The sequence below is a fragment of the Bufo gargarizans genome, chromosome 4, assembly GCF_014858855.1.
Source record: "Bufo gargarizans isolate SCDJY-AF-19 chromosome 4, ASM1485885v1, whole genome shotgun sequence".
Lineage (NCBI taxonomy): Eukaryota > Metazoa > Chordata > Amphibia > Anura > Bufonidae > Bufo > Bufo gargarizans.
This window is the reverse complement of record NC_058083.1, coordinates 41,296,132-41,321,761: the sequence shown is the minus strand read 5'-3', so window position 1 is coordinate 41,321,761 and position 25,630 is coordinate 41,296,132. Positions and strand designations below refer to the sequence as shown.

The following is a 25,630-nucleotide window of genomic DNA, read 5'->3' as shown; positions in this document are numbered from 1 at the left end:
CGTCCCGATAGTCTGTTACTATGGAGACACACAGGTCTGCACAGGAGCTGTGCGCAAATGGTAGGAGATGGCTTGTCCGAGACTGAACGAAATCTACAGCGAGGCTGTAAAAGCTAATTCAAACCGTTCACCTTTACAAAGTGCCCTGGTTCCAGTGCTGCTGCAGTTCCTGTCCCCACCCCACCACTTTCAGTCCCTGGAACACAAGTGATGACGTGATGGATACACGCACACGAGCGATGGAGGCCGATTCATGGATTCAGTCTTGACACGTGTGTGAACGGCCACCCAGTAGATTTCATTGAGTCTCAGACAACCCCTTTAATAAGGACTACTGGCAAAGTTGCTTCATCTTTCATTTTTGAGGTAAATATATTTGGTTGCCCAGGTGGACACGGCCTTGAGAATTACTCCTGAAAAAAACGTGGAAAACCTTCAAACAATAGTGGGGTCAAAACACTTCATAATTCAGGCCTCCTGCACACAACTGTATCCTTTTGGCGGTCCTCAAATTGCAGCTCCGCAAAATACGGATGTGTTCTCTGTGCATCCGGCAATTTTCTCGGGACTCCCTTTAAAAAAAAAAAAAAAATAAAGACTATTCTAGTCCGCAAAAACGGACAAGAATAGCACAGGTTCTATGATTCGCGCTGTCCCCATTTTTTGCGGACCCATAGAAATGAATGGTTCCGTGTGCGACCTGCAGAACCAAACCAGACACGGACCAAAACTACTAAAATATTTACCAAGCACATATGGCGCTGATGTTCGGGGGTGCACATACTTACTCCATGTAAGGCTACTTTCACACTAGCGTTTCCTTGATCCGGCAGGTTTCAGGAAAAACGCTTCCGTTACTGATAATACAACCGTCTGCATCCGTCATGAACGGATCCGGTTGTATTATCTGTAACATAGCCAAGACGGATTCGTCATGAACTCCATTAAAAGTCAATGGGGGACGGATCCGTTTTCTATTGACTTGCACTGTGGGTCATGACGGATCCCTCTTGCTCCGCATCCCAGGACGGAAAGCAAACCGCAGCATGCTGCTCTCCGGTATGAGAACGGAACGGAATGCATTTTGGAGCACTCTGTTCTGTTACGTTTTGTCCCCATTGACAATGAATGGGGACAAAACTGAAGCGTTTTTTTTCTGGTACTGAGACCCTATGACGCATCTCAATACCGGAAAATATTAACGCTAGTGTGAAAGTAGCCTAAGAAAATGTTCTGTAACAAGAGCTTTGTAGAACGGACAGATCAGTTTTTGAAAACATTCTACTGCAAAATATAATTAAAACATCATTTCCATCCCGCCAAACAGACGTCAGCCTGTGGAACTCTTGACCAGCAGGCGGGACTCTCGACGTAATCATTAAATGTAAATTACGGAAATCAAAAGACTCCCATTTGTTGCAGATGATGACACACGTGAATGGCTGACAAAGGCCTAGAAAAACATCTCCCTGAAGAAATAGCGGTAATTATCCGCCAATTACTTCATAATGCCTCAAAAATGACCGACTGCGCCGGACACCTTCACGTCTGGTATTAAAACTGCAGGTGTTTGCAATGGTAATTATTAGGAGAGCATCGCAAATTGCTGGAGGCAGATGGAACGCATCACTAGCTTCTTACTATTGCAGAGAAATCTTTATATAGGAAGCCACAAAAAAATCATGAGGTCATATGCAATATTAAAAAAAATATTGTGTTTATAAATTAAAACTATTAGGGAGCATTCACACGACTGTGTTTTTTCTTCCGTGTCCGTTCCGCAATTTTTGCGGACAATGCCTTTCATTGTCATCCGTGTGCTGTCCGTTCCGTGTGTCTGTTGCTTTTATTTTAGATCATGTCCTATACTTGGTCGCAAATTGCGGTCCGTGGCCCCATAGAAAGTCATTGGGTCCATAAAAAACGGATAGCACACGGAAATGCATCCGTATGTCATCCGTTTTTTGAGGACCCCTGGACTGAAAACATTCTAGGAAACCCCATTTCAGTTTTTTGCGGACCAAGAAAAACGGATGACACACGGAAGCACCACGTCCGTATTATACGGACTTACGGAACTAAAAGATAACTGAAGACATACGGAACACACGGGTCCGTGATTTGCGGACCACAAAACAAACACGGTCGTGTGAATGCTCCCTTATTCAGAGAAAATCCCATGTCTGAGCTTGCTCCTACTCCAGGGTGTGTGGTCTACAGATTTCTCCATACATTGCCAATCGAGTAGAGCCCTGCTAGGACCTTCCATATCAATCAAATTACCGCAAAACTGTACCAGGCGGCATTCTCTGCCCGATAACAACTTTGCCACAAGACACTGAAAGGTTTGGAGGAATAGCCATGGGTGAGGTTTCCAGGTTCAGAATAATAAAAAGGGCCATCAACAAAAGATGGAAAACTGCTGCTCTGAGCAGGTACAGAATGGCCATCGTTATCAGATCGGACTATCTAAACATCTCTAATCTAATGCCAGGAGAACACCTTATACAGATGCAGCAACACTTCTGGTGGGGCTACCTAGAGTGAAAACAGCGTAGCGCACTCTTTATCGTATAGAGGCACCCATACTTAAGGGCTCATTCAGACAATCTTATGGGTTTTGCGGTCATTATTGCAGGGCCGAGGAACCAAAGTACGGATGCGGACAGCACATGGTGTCCACATCTTTTGCAGCCCCATTGAAATAAATGGGTCCACATCCACTCCCGGGACCGACGCCAATTAGTAGTTTGAGAAGGCTGTAGCGCCGCGGCCTTCTCACGGTTTACCGCAGACCCAGTGACATCACGACTGGTATCGCTGGTCTGGGCGGGGCTAAGCTCTGTCCATTTGAATGGAGCTTAGCCCCGCCCAGGCCATTGATACTAGTCGCGACGTCACTGGGCTTGCGGTAAACAGCAAGAAGGCCGCGGCACTACTGGCTTCTCAAACAGCTGATCGGCAGGGGTCCCGGGTGTCGGACCCCCGCCGATTAGTTGCTACAGACTACAAAAACTACAGAACCCCTTTAATCGTGTGCCCTTTCGCCGATAGTCACAGTGACTGGACCGGTCTTAGCACAGTCAACGATCCTCATAAAGCGAGTATACGACCACATATGAAGGACCTCGTCAATGCTTGTCGTCATCATTGGTGCTGTGTCGGTAGGTCACTCGTGTCATCAACTGCTCTACTCGTCTAAACGAGCTATTACCGCCTGGAGATCCAACCAGACATTTTTAGGATCGGGTTTCTCAAGTCAACTCTGAGGGACTCGCATTAGGTGTATGATCTCCTCTGTGTACGGTCTTCCCAAGACTCACAAGGAGATCATCCCCCACCTATCTCTAGGGTAGGACTCCTTAGTGAGAGATTGGGCGCACGGTTGGACCATTTATCGCCACCTTTGGTCCTCAGAGTGCAGATCACTTACAGGACATGCATTATGTAATACATGGGTGCCACGTAATAGCCGGCTTAGCTGTGACGTGGCCGGCTTTATCCTTCCACTCCACATCAGATAGCCCTACAAGCTCTTACTTTTCATCTTCATAAGCGCAGTAATTACACTCCAGATCTTTGCCATTACACCTTAGACGTTACAGCTTTTATTTTTTTTAACCTCTCAGTGACCAACCTGTTTTAGGCATTAATGACCAAGCTATTTTTTTCCCATTGACGCCTTCCTTTTATTTTTCCTTCCATCTACGGTAGTTTTTAATGGCACCATTTTGGGGTACACATAACTTACTGATTGACTTTCATTAAGGCCTCCTGCACACGAACGCGCGCGCCCCGTGGCCGTGCTGCGGCCCGCAATGCACGAACACCGACCGCGGGGCAGCCGCAGCGGATCGCGGACCCATTTACTTTAACGGGTCCGCGATCTGCCCGTTCCGCAAAAAGATAGAACATGTTCTATCTTTTTGCGGAATGGAAGTACGGGACGAAACCCCACGTTCCGTGCCTCCGTTCCGCATCTCCGGATTTGCGGACCCATTGAAGTGAATGGCTCCACATCCGTGATGCGGAATGCCCACAGAACGGCGCACGTGTATTGCGGATCCGCATATGCGGTCCACAGGACGGGCAACCTACGGTCGTGTGCAATAGGCCTAGCTCTGTCTGGGAGGCGGAGAGGAAAAATAGCAATAATGTCAATTAGTTTTTACGTAATAAATTTTGCAGCGTCCTTTTTCCGGTACATGTAACATGATAACTTCATTCTTTGGGTCAGTACAATTACAGCAATACCAAATACATCTAGTTTTTATGTTTTACTGCTTTTGCCCAATAAACACCCACCCCCATTTTTATTTTATTTTTTAAAGAAGAAAATGATTTTGCATCGCCGCATCCAAAGACCCGTAACTTTTTTACTTTTCTTTCTATGGAGCTGTGTGACGGTTTGATTTTTGGGGTATATAATACGTTTTTATCACTTTATTTTTAGTGAGGAATAAGGAAAAAGAAGCAATGCTGGCATTTTTACAAACATGTGGAGGAGATTTTATTTTTTGTAATGTTTTTTTTCCACTGAACAGATTTTTTTCAATAGAAAGGGGTGATTTTTTTTTTATAAAACTTTTTTAACCATTTAATAGTCCCCACAAGGGAACTATAATAGGCAATCTTTTTGATCGCTTCTAAAATACATTGCACTGTTCGTGCAGTGCAATGTAATTTACTGTCAGTGCCAGAGAAGCCCGGCTTGCTAGAGGCAGGCCTGGGGCACACCACAAACTCCCTTCCTCTAAACCACTTAAATGCCACGGGCGTTACTCACTGCAGCATCTAAGCAGTTAAATGGCCCGGATTGGCACTTCTGCCAGTCTGGGCTGTTAGAGCTATAATGCGAGAGGCGGACCCCTACTCTCCGTTGCACAGCAGACGTGTGCAACGCAATGCTTAGACTGGTCCGCCATAAATACCCGGCCTAAAGCCCCTTACTGCCCGCTGTAAAAAGGCGCATTGGTGGTCACCTGAGGGGTTAATGGCCATCATTTTTCTTTTGAAGGCCATTTTTATCTCCCCAAAAAATGATAAGGAGTGCCCATGGGTGCAACATACTCACCCTCATTAGCTAACCCAACGTCGCCATTTTGAGGGTCTCTGGAGACAACCCCTCCGTTCAGTCCATCAGATGGTACAGCACATGGATGATCTGCCCTTTACACGGCAGGGAGAGGTCTCCGCCCGACCAGCTCTTCTCACTTACTTAAATAACAATCGCTGTAATCTGCAATTCACATTTAATCTTCAGGATAATCAGATTGCATTTTTAGATTGGAATTTATTAGGCAAAGTGGGACACACCGTAATAACGTCTCCGTATAGGAAGGACATTTCTGAGGACACCATATGACACATGTACATATCCTCTACACTGAGAGCCTTTCCCCGGGGAGAAACTATTCCCGCCAGGAGAAATTGCATTGGAAGAAGCTGAGAACATCTGTACAGGTCACAGGGCCTAGGGAAAGCGGCAAGAACGCCGCGGCACTACTATGATCGGCCCCAACCGATCAGATACTGATGACCTATCCAGAGGAGAGATCAGCAGTAAAAATATCTCGGGAAAACCACTTTATTTCCAAAACACCATTGGAGCCTTATTAGCGCCCCTCACTCCCTGCTTTGGGGTCTTACCTTATTCAGCTTCTCGATTTGGCGGTTGCGAACAGAAGTATTATCAATGGCAAGAACCTCGACAGTCTCCTCCTTCTCCAACTGGTATTTATTAACCCCGACAATCACTTCAGAACCTGAAGAGTCAATTCCACAATGCACAGGAGTTACAGACCGGCCGCTATAGTGATAAACAGTCATACTCTGCCTCCCGTTTCAGGAGTAGAATGCCAGAACTACAGTGAATACTGACACGTAGGCAAAGCAGTTATTAAAATGTTACTTACTGGTCATGTGTTTGTCTAAAAAGTTAGAAACTAGCAGCGCAATAAGCGTTCATACACATCACAGTAACAACTATTGTATGTAGTGCAATGCAACCACATCCTTGGTGTTATGTTCCATAAAGGTGGAATTTTTGTTCGGGGGTCCACAAGCTTTGATGTTATACTTCCATTCAGGTCACGAGAAGCCTTCACTGCTTGTGTCTATTCATCCAGATCAAGCAAACGCAGCAGAACTTGTAACCAGGCTGGTTTATGATGCAATACTGCCATCTACTGGTCACTATCTGCATATACAAGTTTTGGGGCCTAAAAAGCAAAACTTATAATATATATTACACACACACACACACACACACACACACACACACACACACAGTACAGACCAAAAGTTTGGACACACCTTCTCATTCAAAGAGTTTTCTTTATTTTCATGACTATGACAATTGTAGATTCACACTGAAGGCATCAAAACTGTGAATTAACACATGTGGAATTATATACATAACAAAAAGTGTGAAACAACTGAAAATATGTCATATTCTAGGTTTTTCAAAGTAGCCACCTTTTGCTTTGATTACTGCTTTGCACACTCTTGGCATTCTCTTGATGAGCTTCAAGAGGTAGTCACCTGAAATGGTCTTCCAACAGTCTTGAAGGAGTTCCCAGAGATGCTTAGCACTTGTTGGCCCTTTTGCCTTCACTCTGCGGTCCAGCTCACCCCAAACCATCTCGATTGGGTTCAGGTCCGGTGACTGTGGAGGCCAGGTCATCTGGCGCAGCACCCCATCACTCTCCTTCATGGTAAAATAGCCCTTACACAGCCTGGAGGTGTGTTTGGGGTCATTGTCCAGTTGAAAAATAAATGATGGTCCAACTAAACACAAACCGGATGGAATAGCATGCCGCTGCAAGATGCTGTGGTAGCCATGCTGGTTCAGTATGCCTTCAATTCTGAATAAATCCCCAACAGTGTCACCAGCAAAGCACCCCCACACCATCACACCTCCTCCTCCATGCTTCACGGTGGGAACCAGGCATGTAGAGTCCATCCGTTCACCTTTTCTGCATCGCACAAAGACACGGTGGCTGGAACCAAAGATCTCAAATTTGGACTCATCAGACCAAAGCACAGATTTCCACTGGTCTAATGTCCATTCCTTGTGTTCTTTAGCCCAAACAAGTCTCTTCTGCTTGTTGCTTGTCCTTAGCAGTGGTTTCCTAGCAGATATTCTACCATAAAGGCCTGATTCACACAGTCTCCTCTTAACAGTTGTTCTAGAGATGTGTCTGCTGCTAGAACTCTGTGTGGCATTGACCTGGTCTCTAATCTGAGCTGCTGTTAATCTGCGATTTCTGAGGCTGGTGACTCGGATGAACTTATCCTCCGCAGCAGAGGTGACTCTTGGTCTTCCTTTCCTGGGGCGGTCCGCATGTGAGCCAGTTTCTTTGTAGCGCTTGATGGTTTTTGTGACTGCACTTGGGGACACTTTCAAAGTTTTCCCAATTTTTCGGACTGACTGACCTTCATTTCTTAAAGTAATGATGGCCACTCGTTTTTCTTTACTTAGCTGCTTTTTTCTTGCCATAATATAAATTCTAACAGTCTATTCAGTAGGACTATCAGCTGTGTATCCACCTGACTTCTCCACAACGCAACTGATGGTCCCAACCCCATTTATAAGGCAAGAAATCCCACTTATTAAACCTGACAGGGCACACCTGGGAAGTGAAAACCATTTCAGGTGACTACCTCTTGAAGCTCATCAAGAGAATGCCAAGAGTGTGCAAAGCAGTAATCAAAGCAAAAGGTGGCTACTTTGAAGAACCTAGAATATGACATATTTTGAGTTGTTTCACACTTTTTTGTTATGTATATAATTCCACATGTGTTAATTCATAGTTTTGATGCCTTCAGTGTGAAGCTACAATTTTCATAGTCATGAAAATAAAGAAAACTCTTTGAATGAGAAGGTGTGTCACACACTCCTCAGCGCCAGTGTCTTACTGGCGCCAACGCTGGGTTCAGACCTGAGCGTTCGCGATGGAGCGCTCTGTATGCGCGATTGTACGGGCGTTTGCAATCGCGCATACAGAGACAAGCGAACGCCCATTGTCGCGCGTTCCCGCTGAAGTCTATGTACGGGAACGAGCGACAAGACGCCCCAAAGAAGCTCATGTACTTCTTGGGGCGTCGGGCGTTTTACAGCGCGATCGTACGCGCTGTAAAACACTCAGGTGAGAACCATTCCCATAGGGAATCATTGGTTCTTGCCTGTTGAGCGTTTTACAGCGCGTAGGAACGCGCTGTAAAACGCTCAGGTCTGAACCCAGCCTAAAGGAGTGTGTGATCCCCCCATGCAGAGTCAGCCATGGATACTCTGCTTTCTCTCTACACTTATACACAGTCTATATGAGATCTCTCCCTCCTCCCCCTGCAAACTGTCTTAAGTGTCCTCTCCTCCGAGTCTACAGACTGTAAAATCTGCTTTTCCACCTCTTCACTCTCTGATCTGCCATGTGCATTCCCCTCCCCATCCCTACTCTCTCTAAGAGTAAGAGTAAGAGTGAGAGTGAGAGAAAGAGTGAGAGAGAGAGTGAGAGAGAGAGAGAGAGAGAGAGAGAGAGAGAGTGAGAGAGAGAGTGAGAGAGAGAGTGAGAGAGAGAGTGAGAGAGAGAGTGAGAGAGAGAGTGAGAGAGAGAGAGTGAGAGAGAGAGAGTGAGAGAGAGAGAGAGAGTGAGAGTGCCCACAGCCAGAGGAGTATGATGTTAGATCTATGTCACATTCAGCTGCTAGATGAAGGACTTCACATACTCTACATCAGCCAAATGCACTGAGGTATCTTTAATGCCCACTATTTAGAAAGTTGCTTAACTTTGCGTTTAGGAAGCAAATGAACAATAAAAAAAAATATTCAGTGCAAAGGGGTTGATAATGTTTGGCGTGTCTGTGTGCATGGGCACGATAGCGACGGCATCACTACTCTGCACTGGTACCATCCATTTTGCTATACATTTTACCACAGAAGTCATAGGTCACGTTAGATATCGCTGTCATCGCTCACTTGAATCAATCCTAGCTTGTCTCCGGGCCGCACACTCCTCGATGCGCAGTTTTGGGATTCCCTCAGCCACGGCTCGGGCCATTCCACCCATTTCTTCAATCTCGTCAATGAGCTGCGCGGCACAATACATGAAGGAGACAAACGAGGGGTTAATGCCGACCACGATTCCAAACCAGTTAACGTACGTATATTAGAAAAAATAATAATACAGCCCTGGTCAAAAAGCATATACAGTATCCAATGAATGCTCCCATATCACATGATACCATCAGAGTGCCCATATAATATACAGTGGACATAATACCCCCATATAGTAACACACTACAACCACAAGTAACTCCACCATACATCACTACCACATACTTGGTGGCTGTAGGGTTAGTTTTACTCTGGCGTGGTATAGAAATTGGTAGTAACATCCCTGGTGGTCCAGGGCTGTGAAGGGGTTAAGGGCTAAATCCTGGCTTTGCATCTTCATTCTTAACACATAAATGAATAATCTTAACAAAACTTGGTCCCTAAGAGTTTCAGTTTCTAGACTGAAGAGTTTCCATTCACTGATAGCAAACAGAGTTCTTGAAAATGATGAGGAAATTAAACAGTGTGTAGGAAAGCTGCAGAACACGGAGATAGAGGAGGCAGGACTCAGCTCTGCTACATCTGTACATACAGACATGACACACAGTAACAGTCGCACCCCTCACCTTCAGAGCAGCTTGGTAGACGTCCTCTGTGAGACACTCCATCATGTAGGATCCACCCCAGGGGTCCGCCACCTTGGGAATCCCAGACTCCTCCTGAATGATAATCTGGGTGTTGCGAGCGATCCGCGCGCTCTTGACAGTGGGCAGACCTAGAGCCTCGTCAAACGAGTTAGTGTGGAGCGACTGAGTGCCCCCGAAAACGGCGGCCATGGCTTCAATCACGGTGCGAATCACATTGTTATATGGGTCCTGCCAATGTATAAATCATCATCATCATCATATAACATACTGGCATCCTGCAGCCACCAGTAGGGGGCACACACATGCAAGGTTTTCCAGCTTCCATAGCGTTCAATAAGAAAATGTGTCTTCAGTAAGCTCCCCCTAGTGGTGGCAGCAGGCATGGAGGACCGCTCCTCATGTTCTATTTTTTTTTTTGTGGGTGCCATAGAGTGGACTTACGGATGCGGACAGCACATGGGGTGCTGTCTGTATGTTTTGTGGACCCATTGAAGTGAATGGGTCCGCATCACAACCGGAAAAAAAATGCAGCTTGGATGCGGACCCAAACAACAGTCGTAGGAATGAGGTCTAAAATAAAGCTAAAAATAAAGAAAAATAAAAAAATATTAAAAAGATTCCAATCACTCCCCCTTTCACAATTTTACATAGAAAAATAAACAATAAAAAATTAAACATAACAGGTATTGCCGATTCCGAAAATGTCCAAGCTGTTAAAATATAAAAGTTTATCTCCTGCGCAGTGAACGCAGTAACAAAAAAAATAATAAAAATCCACAATTCACCACTTTTTGGTCACCTTGTTCTCCCAAGAAAATAAGAAAAAAAGTGAGAAAAATGGAAAAACATGCTCCACCACAGCTCTGTAGATAGAAATATAAAAACAACGTATGCGTGTTTTTCTAAGGTTTTAGTTTTTTTACAAAACAGTAAAACATAATGAAAAACTATACAAATTTTGTATCGCTGTAATCATGCCGATCCGCAGAATAAGACATCTTGTCATTTTTAGTGCATAGTGAATGCAGTAATATTAAAAACCCCAAAAGCCGTAGCGGATTTATTTTTTATAATTTCACCCCACAAAGAATTATTTTCATGTTTCTTGACAGAAGATACGGTAATGGCGCCATTAAAAAAAAAAATACAACTTTTCCCGCAAGAAATAAGCCCACATTTGGCTATGAGAGCGAAAAAAGTTCTAGCTTTTGTAAGATAGAAAGGGGGGAAAAAAATTAATAAAAAAAACCAAAAACTGTCCCAGGTCCTAAATTAAGGAGTTAAATGTAAATTTCCAACAGTTTTGTGCCTGCAGTCTCCATGGTAACAGACTACAGCCCGGCCCCCTGTAGTCTGACCCCAACCATCCGCCCTTACTTCTTATTAAATGGAATTTGGCAGATTAGCAGGATGGAGGATCAGGATAGGGACCAGAGAACAGTCTGCGCAGGGGCTGCATACACCCAACGGCAGGAGATTTTTAATTAAGATAATCTGAAATGTGCATTGGAATCAATTACCGGTAAAATGGCAGCCAGCGCTCTCTGGCACCTGTACCTATAGGTGACGCTCTCGGTGATCTCTCACCTGTTCTGTAAGTGACCACCCCGACGTCTGACAGTGCGCTCGCAGTAACAGCGACTTCTTATCTTTGGGCTGGAAGTTCTTCTCTATCAGTTGCGCCCACAGCCTCCGACCCGCTCTCATTTTTGCTATTTCCATGTAGAAATTCATCCCGATGCCCCAGAAGAAAGACAACCTGAGAGGGAACAAATAACAAGATCCAACGTTCAATACCGATGGCTGAAAATACTGACGAAATGCTGAGTCTAGAAAGGAAACATCTGAGAGGGGTCGTCAGAAATCGAAGTTTACAAGCAGGGACTGGAGAGAAGTGAAGACAGCTCCGGAGGAAACCGAGCAGCAGGAGGCAAGTGAGCAAGCATTCCATGCACAGGTCCAGCAGAGAAGGACCATTCAATTATGGACAACCCCTTTAAGAGTGAGGACCTATCTTTAAGATAGACCAGGGATGCTCAACCTGCGGCTCTCCAGCTGTTTCAAAACTACAACTCCCATCATTCCCTGACAGCCGACAGCCATCAGCAGGGCATGGTGGGAGTTGTAGTTTTACAACAGCTGGAGGGCCGCAGGTTGCACCCCTGAGATAGACTATCGCTTCCAACACCCTGCATCCTGTTGTTCACCTGTAGTTCCAGTGCCAGAACTCGCCACACAAACTATTCTGCTGGTGGAGTCACTGTGTACATACATTACTTATCCTGTACAGATCCTGAGTTATATACTGTATTATACTCCAGAGCTGCACTCACTATTCTGCTGGTGCAGTCACTGTGTACATACATTACATTACTTATCCTGTACTGATCCTGAATTACGTCCTGTATTATACTCCAGAGCTGCACTCACTATTCTGCTGGTGCAGTCACTGTGTACATACATTACTTATCCTGTACAGATCCTGAGTTACACACTGTATTATACTCCAGAGCTGCACTCACTATTCTGCTGGTGGAGTCACTGTGTACATACATTACTTATCCTGTACTGATCCTGAGTTACATCCTGTATTATACTCCAGAGCTGCACTCACTATTCTGCTGGTGGAGTAATTGTGTACATACATTACATTACTTATCCTGTACTGATCCTCAGTTACATTCTGTATTATACTCCAGAGCTGCACTCACTATTCTGCTAGTGGAGTCACTGTGTACATACATTACTTATCCTGTACTGATCCTGAGTTACATCCTGTATTATACTCCAGAGCTGCACTCACTATTCTGCTGGTGGAGTAATTGTGTACATACATTACATTACTTATCCTGTACTGATCCTCAGTTACATCCTGTATTATACTCCAGAGCTCCACTCACTATTCTGCTGGTGGAGTCACTGTGTACTAGGGCTGCAGTAAACGAATATTTTTGTAATCAGGTATTCTATCGATTATATTTCTCGATTCATCGAGTAATCTAATAAGAAAAACCTACTTAAAATAACGTACGTAATTAGGCATGTATAAAGTTATTGGTTTGAAGGGGTTAATGGAAACACCTTGGCATTAGGTATGTATAAATTTATTGGTTTGAAGGGGTTAATAACTTTATACATGCCTAATGCCAAGGTGCTCCCATTAACCCCTCCAAACCAATAACTTTATACATGCCCATTGGGTTTGGAGGGGTTAATGGAAGCACCTTGGCATTAGGCATGCATAAAGTTATTGGTTTGTAGGGGTTAATGAAAGCACCTTGGAGGTGCCTTCATTAACCCCTCTCTAAACCAATAACTTTATACATGCCAAGGTGGTGCCTGCAGCCTCCATTAACCACTCTCGCCCCATCTGCCTTTCATTTCAATATCAATTTACAGTGACTCAGTGCCCCCGATTCCCCCCTGGCGTGCCTCAAGTGCAGTTAACTTAAATTACCTAATGCCACTGGCACTAGTGAGGAGGGCACAGCCGCAGACACATGGGGTCCGAGACCGTCTTCATCCCAACACGCACTAGGACCTTATGTGACGTCAGACGCACATCGTTAGCCGGCGTGATGATGTATGAGCGCAACTGCGCATTACGCAAAGTCCTGCCTCTCTGGCCTCCGGAGGACACGGAAGCGGTGAGTGAGACGCTTAATTTCCCTCCCGCTCCGTGATCATGTGATGTAACGATTACTCGATTCAAGGAAACTGCATCGATGAATTTTTTTACTCGATTTAATCGAGTTATTTGAATAATCGTTTCAGCCCTACTGTGTACATACATTACTTATCCTGTACTGATGCTGAATTACATCCTGTATTATACTCCAGAGCTGCACTCACTATTCTGCTGGTAGAGTCACTGTGTACATACATCACATTACTTATCCTGTACTGATCCTGAGTTACATCCTGTATTATACCCCAGAGCTGCACTCACTATTCTGCTGGTGCAGTCACTGTGTACATACATTACATTTCATGTACTGATCCCAAGTTACATCCTGTATTATACTCCAGAGCTGCACTCACTATTCTGCTGGTGGAGTCACTATTTACATTACTTATCCTATAGTGATCCTGAGTTACTGTACATTCTGTAATTTACTCCAGAGCTGCACTCACTATTATGTAAGGTGTAGATATCGTGCAGCTGCCACCTCTGCTGAAGGAATTGGCACTTATTGCCACAATGTACAGCCCTTACCTGGGTGCAAATTCATCAATGGTCAGGCCGGCTTTCAGCCCTGTACGGCAATACTCCAGACCATCAGCTACTGTGTAGGCCAGCTCCAGAACTGCATCGGCCCCAGCCTCCTGCATGTGATACCCGCTGATCGAGATGGAGTTAAATTTTGGCATGTACTGAAAGAAGTCAGAGGTGATAACGTAAAGAAGAAGCTCTGAGGTTTTATCAACTGCAATAACTCCGGAATCTTCAAGATGAAGGATGAGAAGAACGGAAACGCTGATTCTGAACCTGTGATCTCCAGCGATGTGGAGTGTTTGTCATTATGTATATAACATGCCGTTATCTGCGCTGTGTTCATGTATATGTGTCTGCTCTGCTGGGGAGCGGGCCGAGAGCAGGCCCTGAGGGAGGGGAGCAGCCTCTGAGGGGAGCGGGCCGAGAGCAGGCTCCGAGGGAGGGGAGGGGAGCGGGCCGAGAGCAGGCTCCGAGGGAGGGGAGGGGAAGGGAGCGGGCCGAGAGCAGGCTCCGAGGGAGGGGAGGGGAGCAGCCTCTGAGGGGAGCGGGCCGAGAGCAGGCTCCGAGGGAGGGGAGCGGGCCGAGAGCAGGCCCTGAGGGAGGGGAGCAGCCTCTGAGGGGAGCGGGCCGAGAGCAGGCCCTGAGGGAGGGGAGCAGCCTCTGAGGGGAGCGGGCCGAGAGCAGGCTCCGAGGGAGGGGAGGGGAGCGGGCCGAGAGCAGGCTCCGAGGGAGGGGAGGGGAAGGGAGCGGGCCGAGAGCAGGCTCCGAGGGAGGGGAGGGGAGCAGCCTCTGAGGGGAGCGGGCCGAGAGCAGGCTCCGAGGGAGGGGAGCGGGCCGAGAGCAGGCTCCGAGGGAGGGGAGCAGCCTCTGAGGGGAGCGGGCCGAGAGCAGGCTCCGAGGGAGGGGAGGGGAAGGGAAGGGAGCGGGCCGAGAGCAGGCTCCGAGGGAGGGGAGCGGGCCGAGAGCAGGCTCCGAGGGAGGGGAGCGGGCCGAGAGCAGGCTCCGAGGGAGGGGAGCGGGCCGAGAGCAGACTTGGGGGGGGGGGGGGGGGGGGAGGCGGAAATGAGCAGAAACTTAGGAGAGCAGAGAGCCAAGAATTCACAAGTTTAACAAATGGCTGTCCAGAATTACAAAAACGTGGCTGCTTTCTTCCTAAAACAGCACTACATTTGTCCATGGGCTGTGCCTGGTGTTGCAGCTCCACTGAAGTGAATGGAGCTGAGCTGCACTACCAGACAGAGGTGTGCTGCTGTTTTTGATGAAAGTAGCTATGTTTTTCTAACCTTCAGCTCAACGAACAAGTAAAAGGTCTCACCTGTGACGTGTACTGGAAAATATCAGCAATGATTTTCATGGATGGCCCTGGAGGAAATATATAGGTGTTTCTGACCATAAACTCTTTCAATATGTCATTCTGTATGGTCCCAGTGAGCTTCTCCTGAGGACAACCCTGCTCCTGCCCCGTGACAATGAACATGGCCAGGATAGGGATGACTGCGCCGTTCATGGTCATGGAGACTGACATCTTCTCCAAAGGAATTCCATCGAAAAGCATCTTTGTGTCTTCTACTGTGTCAATGGCCACACCAGCCATGCCCACATCTCCATGAACCCGAGGGTTGTCAGAGTCGTATCCTCGATGGGTGGCCAGGTCAAAAGCGACGGATAATCCCTGCTGACCGGCTGTAAGCAAAACCGAAGCACATGAGAAATGTAGCACCAAGAAAATGTGATTGTCTAGAGGTAGTCTCAAAAATCAACCTATGGGATCCCACCCAAAAATTTGCTCCTTCCACCAAGGCCGCTACGAATGGAAAGTTTAAAGAAAAATAATAATAATCCACTGCCTCCTCTCCACCCAATCCCTCATCTTCGAAGCTCCTTTAACTTTGATGACCAGGCACTTCCTAGCGTTTTGCACACGTGGTGGTTTATCAACCTTGACTTCCTAAGGTATTGCGTCCCCTTTGAGGTCATAAAAAAAAAAAATCTTTGGGGGACATTCACTCTTTTAAAAAATTGTATTTTGTCCTAATGATGCCAGGCTACCCATCGCTGCCGGGAAAATTTCCCCACTTCTGACAAAATAAACCCACATTCTACACCCATACCTATGTATTTCCTGGGGGTGGGGAGACACCTGAGATATTGTGAAATCGCTTCATACACGCATTAGCGCCTTCATGCAACCTTGCAGCAAAGCTGAACAATTTTAAAAAAATTAAAATTAAAAATCATAAAAAAACTGAGCGCAGCAGAGCCTCACCCTTTATGTTGTCCCTATAGAACTTGTTGCTCTCCTCCACGGTGCTGAAGCCGGCGTACTGTCGGATGGTCCAGGGTCTGTGGGTGTACATGGTGGGGTACGGGCCTCGGGTGAAGGGATTGACTCCGGGCAGTTCCTCAGGCAGCTCTGTCGTGTCCCTCTTGGTGTAGAGAGGTTTTATCACTATACCCTCTGGCGTGTGCCACCTTAGACTCTCCGGATCTTTCCCCTTCAGCTGTTTCTTGGCCAGGGCCGCCCATTCTGGGTGTAAGGTCTGATGGCTCCGTGCGGTGGGGAGGCGGCCGAGCCTGAGGAGGGCTGGCAGGCTGGTGGCACCGGGGCGCTGGTTTCCGCAGACCTTCCCCAGCAGCAGATGCTGTGCCCTCGCCCTCAGCATGATCCGAAGATGACCAGAAGTCGGAGCAGTCGGAGCTGGCAACGCAACGGAGAAGGTGTCATTATACAAAGATTAACCCCTTCAGCGACCAAAATTAGTCTAATATTCCATCCATGGTCGACTACCAAGCAAGGTCTCAAGAACATACACGTTAAAACTCCACTCATAACCTAAAAATTGAAGTTTAACTAATTCCCTTCCCTCAATTTACAGTCTCAAGGGTGGTTTGTTGGGGTCCCCAGAAACAGCGCCACACCTCTCCACAGGTCCCCTGCGGTATTGCAGCTCAGCCACACTCACTTCAATACAATTGACTGTGGACAGACGTGGCGCAGTTCCTGGAAGAAAACAGCCATGTTTTTCTGCTCCACCTCTAGATAACAGAAGCCTCTTGGGGCTCTACGTGAGATCTTGCCCTTTAAGACTGTCCCGCACACATGACGACCTGATTTCGGACATTTCCAGTCATTCCCTTTGCTTCGCTGATACGACCAAGTCTTACATCGGATTCTAGGGGCGCAGCATCCAGTCACAAGGTAATGGGGAGAGGGGGCAGCTTCACACCTCACCTGCAGCAGCAGCTGGACACATAGACCGTCCTGGGACCCCGAGACATAGAGACGCAGCGTACGAAAAGCTGACTGGTACGTAGAAGTGCTGGGCGACAAGGAACCTGTCATAACGACCACAGAAGAGCCCCTCCTTATACACCAAGTAAGGAAGGGGGGGGGTAACTCGAAGACAATATGTGGGTCTGTCTCTTTAAAAAGCCATAAACGGCCCATCCTCCCAATACTGGCAGCAGCATCAAAATGAACCTGCGCGTTGAAAAGCGAAGAAATGTATGGCAGGAAGGGTCTGCGGCGGAGTCACCATCACTTATCTCACCCGTAAACCACGTCATAAAACTATCGGAAGGCAACATCTACCTTTGCCACCATTTTTTATGGCTGCAGCGCAAACCGGTTCCGTTTTGCGTATACAGCTCCTGTGCAGGCCTATGTGTCTCCATGGTTACAGACTACGACAAGTAGGACTGAGGCGGCATCTGGTGACATGGTGCTTGTATAGTAAAAAGTTTGGCAGCTCTCTTAACCCCTTGTGGACGGCTTAAAAATCTACCGGTGATGGCGATCGCGCCGGAGCGCAGAGCCCGTGGCAGCAGGACTGCCCACAGAGAAGGCGGAGTTGTATATTACCGCCTGTACCTGTATACGCAGCGCTATGCGCTGGCTCCTCCTCCGTGATCACCGGGGGCAGGGTACGTGCAGACGCTCCACAGGACAGGGGATAGGTGTCTGATGCTCCCCATGTGAACGGCGGACATGCATGAGCGCTGCCGGCCTGTTCTCGGCACACGCGTGTCCACCGCTCCGGTCAAACAGGGGAGCACGGGCCCCCATTCTTGTGAACGGCTAATCAGGCACTTATTCTCCATCCTACGGGTAGGGGGCATTGTTAATGGGGCAGCCCCGATAGCCGAGCGCCGCACTCCGCCATCTTTTATGACCGCCAGGATCTCCTGATCGGTGGTGATCCCAGCGATCCAACGCCGATCACCGATGCTGCAGATCTTAGGACAACCCCTTACATTCCATCTATCTCTATTTCCAAGACCTCTGCTGGTTGTCAGGAAATGAGCGATTGTTACAATGTATCGGCACTGCAGGAGGTTATCAGCCCAGAGAATGCTGCCTGTGCTTCCCTTACGCAGGACCCAATGTAACAAACCCTCTGCTCTCCATGGCTGCAAATCAACAGATGGCTTCCATTGACTAAAAGCGAGCCAAGGACTTGACTACATGGGGGGAATCGAAACAACAGGCTTTAGCAACACAAAACTAGACAGTCCCTTTAAGTGTGGTTAAAGGGGTGTGTCCACGGGAGACATCAAAATCTGGACACAAGAGCTTGCAATCATGTCACCCAGTCCACACACACCCCACCATGTTTACTAGTACGATCTGTGACTACCCCGTGGGCATGCAGGAGATCTGCGCTCTGACTGCCCTGCCCCCCAGCATCAGGCACAGAGGACTCCCACAACGCTCTGCCATTCTCACCTTATGTCCTGACAGCGGCCAGGAACCAGGACTGGACTACAAATCCCGGCGTGCAGCGGGACAGCTCGTACGTCACTTCCGGTGTCCTGCCTACCTGCACCACCCCCCGGGAAAGGGAGCAGTGGATTGGATTCCGCGTAACACGCCCTCCCCCGGTGTTCCGGAATTTTCTGCTACCCGGAATAATCTGCTACCCACGTCACTTCCGGTAGTGACGTGGGAGGTGTGTCACCTACCTCGGCTCCTCATTGGCTCTGCCGGGGGTTGGTAGCGCAGGCGCAGAGGATTCCCAAGTAGCGTGAACGCGCCGAAGGTAGTAGAAAATTCCGGGCCACTGCGCATGCGCGAAAACGACGGCCGAAAGTAGCAGAAAATTCCGGCTTCGCGCATGCGCAGTGGGCCGGAATTTTCTGCTACCTTCGCCTCCTACTGCGCCTGCGCCGAACCTCAGCGCAGCAAGCGAGCCTGTTATACTCGCGCTTGCGCATGGACATGTAAAAATTTGCAAACCATTTAACTGACTCGGCACTATGGCTGACACTGATTTGGGGGCACTATGGCTAGCACTGATATGGGGCACTATGGCTGGCACTATATGGGGGCACTATGGCTAGCACTGATATGGGACACTATGGCTGGCACTGATATAGGGCACTATGGGTGGCACTGATATAGGGCACTATAGCTGGCACTGATATGGGGGCACTAGAGCTGGCACTGATATGGGGGCACTAGAGCTGGCACTGATATGGGGGCACTATGGGTGACACTGATATAGTGGCACTATGGCTGGCATTGATATGGGGGCACTATAGCTGACACTGATATGGGGGCACTAGAGCTGGCACTGATATGGGGGCACTATGGCTGGCTGACACTGATATGGGGGCACTATGGGTGGCACTGATATAGGGGCACTATGACTGACACTGATATGGGGGCACTATGGGTGGCACTGATATAGGGGAACTATGGCTAGAACTGATATAGGGGCACTATGGCTGACACTGATATGGGGGCACTATGGGTGGCACTGATATAGGGGAACTATGGCTAGAACTGATATAGGGGCACTATGGCTGACACTGATATGGGGGCACTATTGCTGACACTGATATAAGAGCACTATGGCTGACACTGATATGGGGGCACCGTGGCTGGCACTGATATGGGGGCACTAGAGCTGGCACTGATATGGGGCACTATGGCTGGCACTATATGGGGGCACTATGGATGGCACTGATATGGGGGCACTATGGCTAGCACTGATATGGGGCACTATGGCTGGCACTGATATGGGGGAACTATGGCTGGCACTGATGGCACTCTAGCTGATGGTGCACATTTTTAGTGGAGAAGACATAATTTACATCACAATCCATCAGCATCACTGACTGAGGCACACGGCCACATAAATTCCAGTAGTTCAAATCTTATTGGTCCTGGGGAAGTTTAACTCTCATTGGCCAGTGTGCAATCTTAAATTAACTGCCCTTTGCTGGATCTAGTTAGTAGTCTCTTTGACTCTTTCTGTGTGACTAGCAGTCAGAGGACACAAAGTAAGGATAATTTATTTTTGTACCTACTTTTCCAATCTCTACCCTCATTTCTCCCCCTGGGCTGCACTATACACCCCATTGTTTCTGCAAATACCAGAGCTGTCTCCCCCCCCCCCCCCCCCGAAGTCTGTGCTGTATAATGGAGTCATGTCCACGCTGTATGGGCGGTGCTGTCTGTGCTGTATAATGGGGTCATGTCTATACTGTATGGGCGGTGCTGTCTGTGCCGTATAATGGAGTCATGTCCACGCTGTATGGGCGGTGCTGTCTGTGCCGTATAATGGGGTCATGTCTATACTGTATGGGCGGTGCTGTCTGTGCCGTATAATGGAGTCATGTCCACGCTGTATGGGCGGTGCTGTCTGTGCTGTATAATGGGGTCATGTCTATACTGTATGGGCGGTGCTGTCTGTGCTGTATAATGGGGTCATGTCTATACTGTATGGGCAGTGCTGTCTGTGCCGTATAATGGAGTCATGTCTATACTGTATGGGCGGTGCTGTCTGTGCTGTATAATGGAGTCATGTCCACGCTGTATGGGCGGTGCTGTCTGTGCTGTATAATGGGGTCATGTCTATACTGTATGGGCAGTGCTGTCTGTGCCGTATAATGGAGTCATGTCTATACTGTATGGGCGGTGCTGTCTGTGCCGTATAATAGGGTCATGTCTATACTGTATGGGCGGTGCTGTCTGTGCTGTATAATGGGGTCATGTCTATACTGTATGGGCAGTGCTGTCTGTGCCGTATAATAGGGTCATGTCCACGCTGTATGGGCGGTGCTGTCTGTGCTGTATAATGGGGTCATGTCTATACTGTATGGGCAGTGCTGTCTGTGCCGTATAATAGGGTCATGTCTATACTGTATGGGCGGTGCTGTCTGTGCCGTATAATGGAGTCATGTCTATACTGTATGGGCAGTGCTGTCTGTGCTGTATAATGGAGTCATGTCTATACTGTATGGGCGGTGCTGTCTGTGCTGTATAATGGAGTCATGTCCACGCTGTATGGGCGGTGCTGTCTGTGCTGTATAATGGAGTCATGTCCACGCTGTATGGGCGGTGCTGTCTGTGCCGTATAATGGAGTCATGTCTATACTGTATGGGCAGTGCTGTCTGTGCTGTATAATGGAGTCATGTCTATACTGTATGGGCAGTGCTGTCTGTGCCGTATAATGGGGTCATGTCTATACTGTATGGGCGGTGCTGTCTGTGCCGTATAATAGGGTCATGTCTATACTGTATGGGCGGTGCTGTCTGTGCTGTATAATGGGGTCATGTCTATACTGTATGGGCGGTGCTGTCTGTGCCGTATAATGGAGTCATGTCTATACTGTATGGGCGGTGCTGTCTGTGCCGTATAATGGAGTCATGTCTATACTGTATGGGCGGTGCTGTCTGTGCCGTATAATGGGGTCATGTCTATACTGTATGGGCAGTGCTGTCTGTGCCGTATAATGGAGTCATGTCTATACTGTATGGGCGGTGCTGTCTGTGCCGTATAATGGGGTCATGTCTATACTGTATGGGCGGTGCTGTCTGTGCCGTATAATGGAGTCATGTCTATACTGTATGGGCGGTGCTGTCTGTGCCGTATAATGGAGTCATGTCCACGCTGTATGGGCGGTGCTGTCTGTGCCGTATAATGGAGTCATGTCTATACTGTATGGGCGGTGCTGTCTGTGCCGTATAATGGAGTCATGTCTATACTGTATGGGCGGTGCTGTCTGTGCCGTATAATGGAGTCATGTCTATACTGTATGGGCGGTGCTGTCTGTGCCGTATAATGGAGTCATGTCTATACTGTATGGGCGGTGCTGTCTGTGCCGTATAATGGGGTCATGTCTATACTGTATGGGCGGTGCTGTCTGTGCTGTATAATGGGGTCATGTCTATACTGTATGGGCGGTGCTGTCTGTGCCGTATAATGGGGTCATGTCTATACTGTATGGGCGGTGCTGTCTGTGCTGTATAATGGAGTCATGTCTATACTGTATGGGCGGTGCTGTCTGTGCCGTATAATGGAGTCATGTCTATACTGTATGGGCGGTGCTGTCTGTGCCGTATAATGGAGTCATGTCTATACTGTATGGGCGGTGCTGTCTGTGCCGTATAATGGGGTCATGTCTATACTGTATGGGCGGTGCTGTCTGTGCTGTATAATGGGGTCATGTCCACGCTGTATGGGCGGTGCTGTCTGTGCCGTATAATGGAGTCATGTCTATACTGTATGGGCGGTGCTGTCTGTGCCGTATAATGGAGTCATGTCCACGCTGTATGGGCGGTGCTGTCTGTGCCGTATAATGGGGTCATGTCTATACTGTATGGGCGGTGCTGTCTGTGCCGTATAATGGAGTCATGTCCACGCTGTATGGGCGGTGCTGTCTGTGCCGTATAATGGGGTCATGTCTATACTGTATGGGCGGTGCTGTCTGTGCCGTATAATGGAGTCATGTCCACGCTGTATGGGCGGTGCTGTCTGTGCCGTATAATGGAGTCATGTCTATACTGTATGGGCGGTGCTGTCTGTGCCGTATAATGGAGTCATGTCTATACTGTATGGGCGGTGCTGTCTGTGCCGTATAATGGGGTCATGTCTATACTGTATGGGCGGTGCTGTCTGTGCTGTATAATGGGGTCATGTCCACGCTGTATGGGCGGTGCTGTCTGTGCCGTATAATGGAGTCATGTCTATACTGTATGGGCGGTGCTGTCTGTGCCGTATAATGGAGTCATGTCCACGCTGTATGGGCGGTGCTGTCTGTGCCGTATAATGGGGTCATGTCTATACTGTATGGGCGGTGCTGTCTGTGCTGTATAATGGGGTCATGTCTATACTGTATGGGCGGTGCTGTCTGTGCCGTATAATGGAGTCATGTCCACGCTGTATGGGCGGTGCTGTCTGTGCCGTATAATGGGGTCATGTCTATACTGTATGGGCGGTGCTGTCTGTGCCGTATAATGGAGTCATGTCCACGCTGTATGGGCGGTGCTGTCTGTGCCGTATAATGGGGTCATGTCTATACTGTATGGGCGGTGCTGTCTGTGCATTATATTTAGGAACTGTACGCAGTATCTCAATGGGTTTTCAATGGTCAGGTACAGTTTTTCATTGATTACCCTGTCTGATATTTTAGATTGATGAGCATTTGATAACATTGTTTAACCCCCTCAGCCCCGCTACCTTAAACCCCCTTAACCACCTTAGGACCGCCGTACGCAGGATTGCGTCCTGGCGGCGGCCCTGCTCTTCTGGGTGGACGCATATACGCGTCCTCCCACGAGAGCCGAGATTTCCTGTGAACGCACGCACACAGGCGCGCGCGCTCACAGGAACGGAAGGTAAGCGAGTGGATCTCCAGCCTGCCAGCGGCGATCATTCGCTGGCAGGCTGGAGATGTGATTTTTTTTAACCCCTAACAGGTATATTAGACGCTGTTTTGATAACAGCGTCTATAATACCTACTACCTGGTCCTCTGGTGTCCCTTTTGTTTGGATCGACCACCAGAGGACACAGGCAGCTCAGTAAAGTAGCACCAAACACCACTACACTACACCCCCCCCCCTGTCACTTATTAACCCTTTATGAACCACTGATCACTTTATGAAATACAGACTCCCTGATCACCCCCTGTCATTGATCACCCCCCTGTAAGGCTCCATTCAGACATCCGTATGATTTTTACGGATCCACGGATTGGATCCGCAAAACACATGCGGACGTCTGAATGTAGCCTTACAGGGGGTGATCAATGACAAGGGGGTGATCACGCATATAGACTCCCTTATCACCCCCCTGTCATTGATCACCCCCTGTAAGGCTACATTCAGACGTCCGCATGTGTTTTGCGGATCCAATCCGTGGATCCGTAAAAATCATACGGATGTCTGAATGGAGCCTTACAGGGGGGTGATCAATGACAGGGGGGTGATCAGGGAGTCTGTATTTCATAAAGTGATCAGTGTTCATAAAGGGTTAATAAGTGACAGGGGGGGGGGGGTGTAGTGTAGTGGTGTTTGGTGCTACTTTACTGAGCTGCCTGTGTCCTCTGGTGGTCGATCCAAACAAAAGGGACAGCAGAGGACCAGGTAGCAGGTATTATAGACGCGGTTATCAAAACAGCGTCTAATATACCTGTTAGGGGTTAAAAAAAATCACATCTCCAGCCTGCCAGCGAATGATCGCCGCTGGCAGGCTGGAGATCCACTCGCTTACCTTCCATTCCTGTGAGCGCGCGCGCCTGTGTGCGTGCGTTCACAGGAAATCTCGGCTCTCGTGGGAGGACGCGTATATGCGTCCACCCAGAAGAGCAGGGCCGCCGCCAGGACGCAATCCTGCGTACGGCGGTCCTAAGGTGGTTAAGGGGGTTTAAGGTAGCGGGGCTGAGGGGGTTAAACAATGTTATCAAATGCTCATCAATCTAAAATATCAGACAGGGTAATCAATGAAAAACTGTACCTGACCATTGAAAACCCATTGAGATACTGCGTACAGTTCCTAAATATAATGCACAGACAGCACCGCCCATACAGTATAGACATGACCCCATTATACGGCACAGACAGCACCGCCCATACAGTATAGACATGACCCCATTATACGGCACAGACAGCACCGCCCATACAGTATAGACATGACCCCATTATACGGCACAGACAGCACCGCCCATACAGCGTGGACATGACTCCATTATACGGCACAGACAGCACCGCCCATACAGTATAGACATGACTCCATTATACGGCACAGACAGCACCGCCCATACAGCGTGGACATGACTCCATTATACAGCACAGACAGCACCGCCCATACAGTATAGACATGACTCCATTATACGGCACAGACAGCACCGCCCATACAGTATAGACATGACTCCATTATACGGCACAGACAGCACCGCCCATACAGTATAGACATGACTCCATTATACGGCACAGACAGCACCGCCCATACAGCGTGGACATGACCCCATTATACAGCACAGACAGCACCGCCCATACAGTATAGACATGACTCCATTATACGGCACAGACAGCACCGCCCATACAGCGTGGACATGACCCCATTATACAGCACAGACAGCACCGCCCATACAGTATAGACATGACTCCATTATACGGCACAGACAGCACCGCCCATACAGCGTGGACATGACCCCATTATACAGCACAGACAGCACCGCCCATACAGTATAGACATGACCCCATTATACGGCACAGACAGCACCGCCCATACAGCGTGGACATGACTCCATTATACGGCACAGACAGCACCGCCCATACAGTATAGACATGACCCCATTATACAGCACAGACAGCACTGCCCATACAGTATAGACATGACCCCATTATACAGCACAGACAGCACTGCCCATACAGTATAGACATGACTCCATTATACGGCACAGACAGCACCGCCCATACAGTA

General features: G+C 48.3%; 1 protein-coding gene across 2 annotated transcripts in view; it reads right to left on the bottom strand.

Moving 5' to 3' along the window:
- The window catches only part of MMUT (methylmalonyl-CoA mutase), a 42,000-nt gene extending 23,246 nt beyond the window's left edge, over window positions 1-18,754 (bottom strand). Inside the window, exons 1-8 of one of the 2 annotated variants that reach the window (XM_044289558.1) lie at window positions 18,645-18,754; window positions 16,185-16,616; window positions 15,234-15,601; window positions 13,919-14,076; window positions 11,290-11,461; window positions 9,682-9,930; window positions 8,978-9,089; window positions 5,650-5,765 (exon numbers count right to left, since the gene is read on the bottom strand). In XM_044289558.1, the coding sequence (XP_044145493.1) occupies window positions 5,650-5,765; window positions 8,978-9,089; window positions 9,682-9,930; window positions 11,290-11,461; window positions 13,919-14,076; window positions 15,234-15,601; window positions 16,185-16,581 (1,572 nt within the window). In that variant the 5' untranslated portion in view covers window positions 16,582-16,616; window positions 18,645-18,754. Of the gene's footprint in view, window positions 1-5,649; window positions 5,766-8,977; window positions 9,090-9,681; window positions 9,931-11,289; window positions 11,462-13,918; window positions 14,077-15,233; window positions 15,602-16,184; window positions 16,617-17,150; window positions 17,188-18,644 lie in introns of those variants that run through there. The other variant, XM_044289557.1, reaches the window with a different exon arrangement.
- Window positions 18,755-25,630: the final 6,876 nt, after the last annotated feature.